The sequence below is a fragment of the Pygoscelis adeliae genome, unplaced genomic scaffold, assembly GCF_000699105.1.
Source record: "Pygoscelis adeliae isolate BGI_AS28 unplaced genomic scaffold, ASM69910v1 Scaffold168, whole genome shotgun sequence".
Classification (NCBI taxonomy): domain Eukaryota; kingdom Metazoa; phylum Chordata; class Aves; order Sphenisciformes; family Spheniscidae; genus Pygoscelis; species Pygoscelis adeliae.
The window spans coordinates 3,548,603-3,560,656 of NW_008825566.1; the positions used below are offsets into that span (position 1 = coordinate 3,548,603).

The following is a 12,054-nucleotide window of genomic DNA, read 5'->3' on the forward strand; positions in this document are numbered from 1 at the left end:
TTGAGGTAGAAAGATAACTTCAGGAAAGAAATAGGTGGTGGTGTTTTTTTCTCCCCATTTTGCAGTGCTGCTTAAGTAATTAGAACATAAACACTAGTTTATTTAAAAAAAACCAGTTGAGGCAGGGCATCTAAAAGGGAATTGTTAATATGTTTTCAGCAACTTTCTGATGATACTGATTTTTTTTCTTAGTCTGTAGATTCCAGTCTTGGGGGACTTTCCCGGTCTAGTACTGTGGCTAGTCTAGATACAGACTCCACGAAAAGTTCAGGTATGTAATCAGAGTTTGAGCAGGTATGTATCGAGCAGGATTAACTTTATGTGTGTTCATATGAAAGAGCAGAAAATGGAAAAGGTTAAAATATGTATTTTTAATAATCATGAGTGAATCTGTTAGCCTGTTGACTAATGCATGCATAGCTCTAGGCTTCTAAAGTATTATTAATGATTCACCTAGGATTAAGTCACTCTTTTCGAAGTAAAGCATCTGAGTAAGAAAAGCTTAGTTGTGTTACTAGTCTCTTACGCAGCATAAATCTTGTATAACTTTTTGGAAGCTATGTTTCCTGCTTTTCTAAGTTTACATTTGCACTGAAATAATGGAAATAAGATTTGATTTTACTTGTTCTTGCTCACCAGATCACAGCGCATCACTGTTGGACCAAACAGTTCATTTAAAACGAATATACATACAGAAAAGTAGAACCAGCTTTTCTATGTTTTCTGATTTAAGATTGTTAACTCCAAATTTGAATTAGTATGAACAGTGGTGTATCATGGATTTATATAAAACTGTTGCCTTTACCAAGGGCTCTTCTGAATCAACCCAGGACAGGTCATTAAAGAGAGGAGTTAATACACTGTGGTAAGATTAAGTGTTTGATGAAAGTCTGCAAAAATGATGGAATTTAATAAGTTAGCCCCATTAACACCAATTAGAATAGCATTACTGTTCTGGAATTCTTCAGGATTGCTTTGTTTTATTCTATTGCAGGACAAAGCAATAGTAATTCTGATACGTGTGCAGAATTCAGAGTTAAATATGTTGGCGCCATTGAAAAATTGAAGTATAATGAGAGCAAAAATCTTGAAGGGCCATTGGACTTGATAAATTACATAGATGTTGCACAGGTAAGTAAGTGGGTTACAAAAGACAATACCAACAACGCCAGAACATCTTAAGCTTAGGTGTATTTCTTTCATATTATCACATGATCTGACATCTTTCTTTGTAAATTTTAGACTTACTAGAATAAAGTAGCTTACTTTAAAAAACATGAAGCTATGAATCTCAAAAGCTGTCACACTCAAGTCCATCCTATTCAGTAACTGGTGAAGATGCGCCGAAAAAGCCGTTCTGAAGAAACAGACTCAGAGCGAAGGCCCTTTTCATGAGTCTTTACTGAACAAGTATCCCAACTGAAAGTTGTTATATTGTCTTCAGCACTGTTAGGATTAGTATCCAGGAAAGAATATCTCCCCCAGATTTCCTCACTAGCGTAGAAGTTTTCCCATAGAGGAAAATGTCAAGTTTCTGCTTACAATCACTTACGAACCTGTGACCAAAGAACCTGAATAATATTTGGGTCATCCTTGCCAAACTGTGGTTACTTGTACTTATTTTTGTACTAAAAGCCGTAACTGGTTGTTCTCATTAGGTAGCTGATTGTTTGTGTCTTTAAAAGCACAGAATGTCTGTTTATCTTAGAGCAACTTGACATTTCAAGTATCTGAATATATGCTAAAACTATTTTTACAGCCAAGTAACAGAATTGCTGCCAGTGTGGAACATAGATCACCCAGGGTCAGCACAGCATGACAGGGCATGCATTATTTTTCAGCCCATCTGATCTGACCACAGGGTCAAACTGCCCCCCCAAGATGATAAATTACAGATGAATCATGTAATATTTAGAATAGAACAGAACAGACTATTTCAGTTGGAAGGGACCTAAAACAATCATCTAGTCCAACTGCCTGACCACTTCAGGGCTGACCAAAAGTTGAAGCATGTTATCAAGGGCCTTGTCCAAATGCCTCTTAAACACTGACAGGCCTGGGGCATCGACGACCTCTCTGGGAAGCCTGTTCCAGTGTTTGACCACCCTCTCGGTAAAGAAATGCTTCCTAATGTCCAGTCTAAACCTCCCCTGAATACATTTCACATAAAGTTAAGGGATTAGATGAGTGCAGGAGTGGCAGGCAAACTCCACACAGCAGGGTATGAGCAGGGTTAGTGATGTTGCTGATCCAGTGGACTGAAGTATACATAAACACATTTTCTATTATGCATCTTCATTGTTCACGTTCTTCTGTCTGCACTAAAGGTTTTTGTTTGTTTCCCTCCAAAGCAAGATGGAAAGTTACCTTTTGTTCCAGGTGAAGAGGAGTTTATTATGGGAGTTTCCAAATATGGCATTAAAGTTTCAACATCTGATCAGTATGTAAGTGATTCACAACAAACTGTCTCTTTGGTGAGAGTTGAAAAGTGCTTTCATTTATTTCTCTGAGAGATGATTTGTGTGACCAAAGTGTCACTTCCGGCTTTAAGCAAAAGTAAAACAAAAAAAAGCTCTCACAGTGACACTGCTTCATGTCGTATCTCCTCAGGGCTCTCTGTATTTTCCTGGTTGGATTTATGACAAGAATCCATTCCTTTCGAGATAGAGCACCAGGCAAAAGGCAAGCAAGCCTTTGTGCTCTTTGGGCACATCCTCCTTTCTCTGTGGCTGTCCTGCCATCCTCTCACATGGAAAAGTAGCATGACTGGTGGCCAGGACATAGGTTCCTCAGCCTGAGTTAGTAATTCAATTCCTGTTGATGTTATTGTGGAGAGGAAAAAGCAAAGGATGTTTTTTTCAAGAATACCTGAGTTGTCTTCCTCTTTGAAGTTCCAGCCTTGCACTCCTAATCCAAGAGTGGGAGTTCACTCCAGCATTAAAGCCTCATGATTCCACTTTATTGATCAAGCCTGTTTTTTGTTTGCATCACTTCCTACATGCAGGTTATTTTCCTTTAGTGCACTTCAAGTAGCTTTTTTGCTAAAAATAAAAATCCGGTCTCTTCCCCAGGGCCCTCCAGTTGCCTTTGTGTAGCTTTGTATTGCAGCCATGTGGTTTCCTTCTGGTTGCCCTCAGAGCCCCAGATACCATAAATACTTGGCCTTATGAAGTCATGACCCATCAACAACCCAGCAATGCGTGTTCATAAAAGCCTCAAGTATGAGGATGGTGAATAGCATTGCTCCATAGCCGAATACTCTGAAGAGAGCCAAAAAGTTTCCTTTGGTCCCTTCAGAAAATAAAACACTTGTTTCTAATGCGTGGGAAGAAGTGTAGTAGTTGTTGCGCAAACTTTGAATTCTTTTGGATTCTGTTTTTGCTGTCCTCCTAAATTCTTAATTCTCATTAAGAACATAGGTTACACTATTATTTAAATTCCTTTGTACTTTGATAAAGATCAAATAGGTAATTTTAAGAGTTTTATCCATCATTCTTCTGGCTTCAAGCTGAAAGCATGCACAAGCTGATAAAGCCTTCTGTGATTAAGCTAGCTTGTACTGGCATTTTATTGCATTGCATTCTGTTTCCCAAATTCTGGATTTTTGCATCTGTGTCACTGTTGACATTTAATTTGTCCTTTAGTGTGTTAGTCCACCTAACTCTTTCACAGAGTTCCAAGATGGAAAGGTTTTATCTGCATTCATACAAAGAATTCAGTCTTTTATGACTTGGGGGAAAGGTGAGAATTCTGTGATTTGTAGATACCTTTGCAGGTGAATGGGCAGCTATTTATTTCAGATGCTAAAAAGAGAATTGAGTGAAGGATACAAAAGTTTTCCTTGTGGATTTCAGCCAACATTTGAGAAATTTTTGACTGAAATATTTACAGATGTGTAATTCATTGATACATTTCCATTGTGGATGCAACCACTAGAAACCAAAGGTGAAGTATTTATAAAAGTCACACAGAGGCTTTGGCCTTCTTCACACTCTGTTTGCGTGTATTTGTACATTATATATATGTACATACATGTATGGCACAGTTTGTCCATCCGCCATCTCATTTCTCTCTCAACTGCAGAATCCCCTCATAGCCAAATACTGGAAGGAGGGAAGGAAATGAATTTACAGGGGGAACTCTATCTTCCCTCTTTCAGTGATGATCCACACGCACATTAGCACTGTAGCAAGTTCCAAGCAAGTAACTCTAAAAAGTTACAAGCAATTTGGAGGCAAATCTTGGCATCTTTCATACAGAGACTGGAGGGTTGATCCAGTAAGTTCTGCGTCGGCTCCAGCTGCCTTCAGCATGGTGTGATAGTTGGTGATGGTATGAATAATTGTGAGCGATTGCTGAGTGAATGTCAGGCATGGAGATGTTTTTCAGCAAGGGGAACTTAGGAGGTCTGGTAGAGGGCTCTCCTTCGAGGGTTTCACAGCAGGCATCAAGCTCACTGTCCATTTTTACAGCTTCTGTATAGAAGTGGACGTTTCTTTATACCCTTCAGCTACTGACAGGGACAAGGTGTTTGATGCCATGAACGTAGAAAAAGAGCTGTCTTGAAGTCATAAGACCCTAGAGGTGGTATGACAGGAATAAAGCAGATGAATATTATTGGTTGGGTAGGATGGCTTCAGAAGAAAGGCTTTGTGTAGGGTAGGTCTGCGGTGCATAGTAGAAGTCTCCCAGACTAGATCTCTGCAAGAGTCAAGACCCATGCTGTGGTTCAGGCCACAAGTGGCCTGGCTGTATCCACATGGCTATCCCCCCTCCACCCCAAAGCAACTAACCTTGTCCATACCCTCTTCTGGGAACAGTTTCTTGTGTGTGTACCCTTCCCAGAACTGAGACAGGGGATTGTCTGGAAGAATACTGGAAAAGTAAAAAGTTGTTTTAAGTTACCTCTGTGCCAGAGGTAGGAACAGAGTGTACCACCTACCCTACTCATAGTGGGTGAGTGAGGATAGGTGGGAAACAAATGCATGCTTTCGTAGTATGGCCAGGAATATCATCCACATACGAATGCGATTCTAAAATAGAAGCAAAAATTAAAGCTAAAATTGTGTTAAACCAGCACTTATTTTTTTAAATCTTGACTAAACTCTCAATTAAAAAATTATAATTTTACCAAGGAATACTTTTCTCCTGTAAATACATCTTTAGTATTCTTTTGTAAGAGAGAGAATCTAAAGCAGGTGGAAAACTGAAATCGCTGTTGCACAGTTCCAGAGTAACTTTTATTTGCCACATGGTTTCAGGATGTGTTACATAGGCATGCTCTCTATTTAATTGTACGGATGGTCTGCTATGATGATGGTCTGGGAGCAGGAAAAAGTTTACTGGCTTTGAAGACAACAGATGCAGCCTCTGAAGAATGCAGCCTCTGGGTATATCAGTGCAATAGTTTGGTAAGAGTTTATCTTTACAGTATTTAATTTAGGTATCAGTATGTTGATTGTAAAGGGAGATTCTGAAACCCAAGGCCCTTGTGAAGGCATTTTGGCAGAAAGGGGATTGCTCAGTTAAAAAGAGTATAAATGTGCCCTGGCTGAGGAGGGGAGAAAAGCCCTGCTGACTGCACTTGATCTGCTTTGAGGAAAAATACCTACATTCCCTAAAATCACCAATGAAAAATCGGCCTGAGAAAGCTCTTTGCAATCATAGCTGCTAAGGACAATCCTCCGTTTGTATTTTCAAAGACAAAACCAAACCTCTTAAGATCGGACAGAGCAGGGAGGGATTGAGTAACAATTCTGGTAATAGAGCATGCATTCGTATTTGTAAGCAAGGGAAGTGATCTCCTCTTAAGAGTAGGAGAGTTCATTGTCAAGATACTATGATATGACACACACCCTTAGCAGCACGGGGGGAACACGTGAACTGACTTTCTGAATGCTAGTGTCATGCTATGATGAAAGCTAACAAACAACTCTGACTTGTTTCAAAAGCGCTCATTTAAAACAGCTTCCCACATGTCATTGCAGACCACGGAAATCAAATTAAATCTCACTTGTGCTACTCCATTTTGCATGTCTCTGCCAAAAGAATGATAACGGTCACATTCTGCTTTAAATGGGTTTTGAGACGTTTAGAAGTTCTTCAGAAAGTGTTAATGTGCGTGTGTGGATTTTTCTAGGAACAAGCACAAGCTATTTGCAAAGTGTTATCTACAGCCTTCGATTCAGTTCTAATGTCGGAGAAGTCCTGATTTTCTTCAGCAGCACATGATGGTGTAGTACAAGAGGCCTTTGTGTGAGGAGGAAATGGGGCTCCTTTGTGATACCACAGACTGGCTGCAGCTACACACAAACTTAGAAAGGACTTGCTGTGCAAAGAAGAGCCATGCAACCTTGCACATGGTACTTTGTCATTCCCCAAACACGACTTGAAGAAATTATTCCATCTTCAGTTTCCAGGACAATGCAGAATTTTATATTTAACATTTTTTTCCCTAAATCGTGTTTTGTATATTAATGTCAATATTGTAGGAATGTAAAATAAAACTGACATGTGCTTCTATCTCTTTGTCTGAAAAATGATTTGTCAACATAGACTTCAGTTCTGTGTAACATAGATATTAGAACAGAACAACAGCAAAGTGATAATAGGTAGTCATTTGGTGCTGTACACTTCTAATTTAATCTTAGGTGTGACATCTATGCCGTTTCTACATTCAACTAAAAATCCACAAGATGTACTTTTTTTTTTGCTCAAGTGCTACTTTTTCGTATTTCTCATTTTACACATTGAAAAGAACAATATTGCTGAAGCATTGCAGAGTAACAGAAGAGAATTAGCCAGTGATTTTAAAAGTAGTTTTATTTTTCCAGACATTTGACTGGTTAACAAGAGTAAAATTTATTAATCATGCTCTAATTATAAATCACTGCATCCAGGACATTGAAAATAAGAGTTGATTTTAGGTTATACAATATATACAGTTGCTCTGCAACTAAACAAAATAAAAACAACTGAATTGAATATTATACATCTCATAGCATTCTAAGCTGTATTTTAAGTGTCACTTGCTCCTTTTTAAACAGTTAACACAGCAACCTAATAGTCTGTCTATTAACAGGTTTTTTTGAATCATTATTTTAATCAGATTTGAAAAGTTGTATGAAATATGCCAAAATTTTGGACTTAAAATTCTTGATTTTATATTATAAATAGATATCTACAGGCTCTAGAATTTCTTCTTCCTCTGCCAGAGGAGCAAACTTTAAGAAACACTGAAAAATCTAGGGATAAATTTTGCTTAGCTGCTCTTTATTGGTCCGCGAGATTTTATCTGTCTGCACTGTTAGTGCCATTAAGTTGTATTCGACAAGTTTCCTGGTTTCTAAGTGACCAGTGAACGAGGTTGTGACATTTTAAAGTGTATTCCTCTTCTAGCAGAACTCAAGGAAAATTTGCATCATTGTTTAACTTTACGAGTTGTTACATACACTATAAGATTCTGTGTTAAAAATACTGTACATTAGGAGATCTGTGCAAAATAATATGCCCATTTACTCTCTAGACTCTATCAGGGATAGAAACATACAAAATAGTGTTGCAAACTGAACATATCAGTAAGTGAATAAAACTGTAGTGCTAAACTATTACTCTGTCATTTTCCTGGGAACTTTGAAAATACGGACTAATCTGCTTCAACTTGCAACAAAAATATCTTGAAACATTCCAGTTTGTTCCCCTTTTATACTGCAGCAACAGCATCTAGAAAATGAAAGTTACACGTATACTTGGCTGTACCTACACATTTGAGAGGCTATCAACCAACTGTACCATTTAGGAAAGGCGATACAAGGTAAGATCAGTGTTGCTCTTCCAGCACTAACGCCATGTGAGTTTTCTCCAAATAAGCATATGGTGGTGGCCTATTTTCCATTCTGCTCAATATGAAATGGCCAATTTAAACACCATTTGTCAGAAATTCAAAGTTCTCTTGATAAATCTAGAGATACAATATTCACAAAACGTGATCAAAGCCAATGTGACCTAGACATTGATTTTTCTCATCCTATGCCATCAGTTGTTTCCTGTAGCATAAGCAAAAACTGGTACAATTTCACAATATACAAACATCAAAATGACGTCAGATTTGTATTGGTGTTTTGTATTCCATCAACCAACTGGGAACCGTCCATGGCCTAGCCTTTGTTCACAAATTAGTAAAACAAATTTAACAACAGTGTAGCTACCATATATGCGGGTATATTATATAAATACAGAGTGCGTTAGCAAACTCTCATTGTTTGCAAGGTAGTGGCACACAACTTTTATAAAACAGAACATAACGTAGTATACTTGTGAGGTGATACCTTATTGACCAAGGATAATTATCTAAATGTTCCACCAAATATGTTCTGTGTGAACACATTGCTGGATGATTTAAGAAAATTCAAGAATTCCAAAACAAAGTCTAAACACTATAATGAGACAAAGTGTAAGAAATGCTCTGCAATCCATCATCATAGTTAAGTACATTTCAGGAAGTGCAGTTTTCATATCCTTGAGTTAATGTAGTAACTCGTTAATATTGCCATAGTTGAGTTAACCAGCAGTAGTCACGTTCAATGACCAAAATGGATGTAACATACATAAAGAACATTCAAAAAACAGGTTCCACACACGTGCAGCATAGAAAAATGAAACGGTCTCAAGCTCACAAAATTAGAACTAGAAAGTTCAACGACTAACACAGATTTCAGATAACTTTAAGCAAATATCTACATCCATTCTGAAAGAAAGAAGTTTCTCCTGTGGTAAACTGAAATACTTTTTCACTTTTACCTGGCCAAAGACACCCGATTAAAATAGTTTCTTCCGTAATAGTTGACATCCTGGATGACAGCCAGCACGGCAAGATGCTGAATGAGTCCAATTTAGAACTACGCAGCAGCTTGCATATTTTGGTTCTAACACTTCAAATAATGGTATCGAGAATTGGATAAATTCACTGCCCTGTTAGATGCACACAGTTTCTTTGACTGGGGAAGCAATGCTGAACTGTGGTATTGTCATGTTACGGAAGGGAGAATAAAATTACAGTGACTTGATTGAAAAGAATATTCGTAATGTTGTGATGTTCATACACTTAGATGGATTTTGATTGTTAAAGCTTTTCAGTTCACCTTGAAAAATACAGGAAAAGTTGTTTTTTTTTAAAGTGTAAACTGCTCATGAGAAGTTTTCACATAGAAAAAAAGTTTTAAAAGTCCCAAAATCAGAACAATGGCAATAAAAAAGTAAGCTACAGTACCTAGGACTTGGGCAGTGCTCTGGCAAGGTGTCTGCAGACAGGTAGATGAAATGAAATAGAGCAAAACTTATTTCTGTGACCGCTGGAAATGAGAAATGTCTCCACTTATCAGTAGCAATTTAGTCAACAATAAAGTGCACAAATGATACAGGGAAAGCTCCTTTCCGACTGGGGTCTCCATCAATATGACCAATCTGAAAGAGTCCAGATATTTTTCAAGTTAATCTCAAAAAGGCATCTCAGTATCACCAAAATGAATACCAGTGACCTTCCTGCCTGTAGCACGACAAGCCTCTCCCTACATCTTTTCTGCAGTGGTGGTCTTTTTCTTCTGCCAACAGGAAACATGACCAGAAAATTCAGTCCTACAAGGTGCATTTGTTATTCAGCTACAGACATTTTTTTTCAAATTCTGTTTTATCCAGTTCTTTGAAAGTAACACCTCTTAATGCAGTACCATTGCTACATTATTTCAGCGCATTCTGCAATGCCTGGCAGCCCATATTCTGCCGCTGTTACATTGCTTCTGCTTCTCCCTCTTAACAATCACTGGAAAGTAAAAGCATGGATCAAGCTTCAACAGTTCTGGCTTTTACATGAATCTATTTGTGTTTATACAGCATTATTGTCAATGTAGATGCAATTTGAAGTTCTATTCCTCACTAGCTAACAGAGCAAGGCAAGTGTTTTCACACGTAACAATTTCCCAAGACTTTGCTTCAGCTGATGAGTGTACATAGTTGAGGCTGTTTTCCAGCTCAAATAGACCATTTCTCAGTCTCAGTCAGCTGAAGAATTAGGACAATACAATTGTCCTAAAGCTGTCTTCTCAGGCCCACCACACAGCATCTTCAAGGGAGATGAAATAGTAGCAGATTCTTAAACTGCTGACACCCCCCAAGAATTTCCTGAATCACACAGACCATGTCCCCTGTATATTGTGAACCCTAGTAATCAGATTTTTATTTTTTTTTAATGAGAAAAGCCAAAAAACTTATCTGAAGTTTGATTTTTAAACAAAAGAAATTTCTGGAATCAGGTTTACATGAGATGAAACTTTTCTTGTTATTTGAAAACCCAACAGGAGATCTGAAGTCAGTGTCAACCTCTAGATTTCATTTATTTCTTTCAAAGTAGGTTGATGGAAAATGCAAAATACTCACCCACCACTCCTGATCTTCTTCACCATCAACTACAATAATATCTCCCTCTGAAAAAGTTAGCTCATCCGGGTTATCTGCTACACAGTTGTAAATTGCTTTTACTCTCTTGGGTTTAGTTTTTGACTGAAACATAAAAGTAAGTAAATATTAATAATAAAGCATGGAAGAGACAGAATAGACTTGGAGTTGATCTAAAGAAAGCTTCAGAACTGCTTCCAACCACTATTTTTCATAGGTTAGAGTTCAGCTACATCTTTTATGCTGGGTGCTCATGCTTCAGGCTGAATTTGGCAGTATCCAAAGCCTTTCAGAACCACTGCGCCACCAGTGTTAGCCAGGTTTCCCTTAGCAATCTTCCATTTTGGCTCATCCAAACCTGTCTTCAGAGCTCTACATCACTGGCAACTCAAGAAGAGTACAGGGATCTCGTTAGGTCGTGCAGAGAGGAAATGAGAAAGGCAAAAGCCCAGCTAGAACGCAACCTGGCCGCTGTCGTTAGAGACAACAAAAAATGTTTTTACAAATACATTAATGACAAGAAGAGAGCCAGGGAGAATCTCCATCCTTTATTGGATGCGGGGGGGAACATTGTCACCGAGGATGAGGAAAAGGCTGAGGTACTTAATGCCTTCTTTGCCTCAGTCTTTAGCAATCAGACTAGTTACCCTCAGGGTACTCGGCGCCCTGAGCTGGAAAACAGGGATGGCGAGCAGGATGAACCCCCCATAATCCAAGAGGAAGCGGTCAACGACCTGCTACGTCATCTGGATACTCACAAGTCTATGGGGCCGGATGGGATCCACCCGAGAGTGCTGAGAGAGCTGGCGGAGGAGCTCACTAAGCCACTCTCCATCATTTATCAGCAGTCCTAGTTAACGGGGGAGGTCCCGGACGACTGGAGGCTGGCCAATGTGACGCCCATCTACAAGAAGGGCCGGAAGGAAGATCCGGGGAACTACAGGCCTGTTAGCCTGACCTCAGTGCCGGGGAAGATCATGGAGCGGATCATCTTGAGGGCGCTCACAAGGCAGGTGCGGGACAACCAGGGCATCAGGCCCAGCCAGCACGGGTTTATGGAAGGCAGGTCCTGCTTGACCAACCTGATCTCCTTCTATGACCAGGTGACCCGCCTAGTGGACAAGGGAAAGGCTGTGGATGTGGTCTACCTGGACTTCAGTAAGGCCTTTGACACCGTCTCCCACAGCATTCTCCTAGAGAAGCTGGCGGCTCACGGCTTAGACAGGTGTACTCTGCGCTGGGTCAAAAACTGGCTGGACGGCCGGGCCCAGAGAGTTGTGGTAAATGGAGTTCAATCCAGTTGGCGGCCGGTCACGAGCGGTGTTCCCCAGGGCTCAGTATTGGGGCCAGTTCTGTTTAATATCTTTATCAATGATCTGGATGAGGGGATCGAGTGCACCCTCAGTAAGTTTGCAGACGACACCAAGTTGGGCGGCAGTGTTGATCTGCTCGAGGGTAGGAAGGCTCTGCAGAGGGACCTGGACAGGCTGGATCGATGGGCCCAGGCCAACTGTATGAGATTCAACAAGGCCAAGTGCCGGGTCCTGCACTTCGGCCACAACAACCCCATGCAGCGCTACAGGCTTGGGGAAGAGTGGCTGGAAA

At 39.7% G+C, this 12,054-nt stretch overlaps 2 protein-coding genes across 6 annotated transcripts in view; one reads left to right on the forward strand and one right to left on the reverse strand.

The window, feature by feature from the left end:
* Positions 1-6,523, forward strand: part of ITGB1BP1 (integrin beta 1 binding protein 1) — a 7,327-nt gene extending 804 nt beyond the window's left edge. The window contains exons 2-6 of one of the 5 annotated variants that reach the window (XM_009332493.1): positions 193-271; positions 995-1,131; positions 2,352-2,444; positions 5,262-5,411; positions 6,140-6,523. In XM_009332493.1, coding sequence (XP_009330768.1) covers positions 193-271; positions 995-1,131; positions 2,352-2,444; positions 5,262-5,411; positions 6,140-6,211 — 531 coding nt within the window. In that variant the 3' untranslated portion in view covers positions 6,212-6,523. Of the gene's footprint in view, positions 1-192; positions 272-994; positions 1,132-2,351; positions 2,445-5,261; positions 5,412-6,139 lie in introns of those variants that run through there. The other 4 variants (XM_009332497.1, XM_009332496.1, XM_009332495.1 and 1 more) reach the window with 4 other exon arrangements.
* Positions 6,524-9,177: 2,654 nt separating this feature from the next.
* ASAP2 (ArfGAP with SH3 domain, ankyrin repeat and PH domain 2) overlaps positions 9,178-12,054 on the reverse strand; it is a 168,825-nt gene continuing 165,948 nt past the window's right edge. The window contains 2 exon segments of the mRNA XM_009332513.1: positions 9,178-9,462; positions 10,432-10,554. Of these exon segments, the coding sequence (XP_009330788.1) occupies positions 9,388-9,462; positions 10,432-10,554 (198 nt within the window). The 3' untranslated portion in view covers positions 9,178-9,387.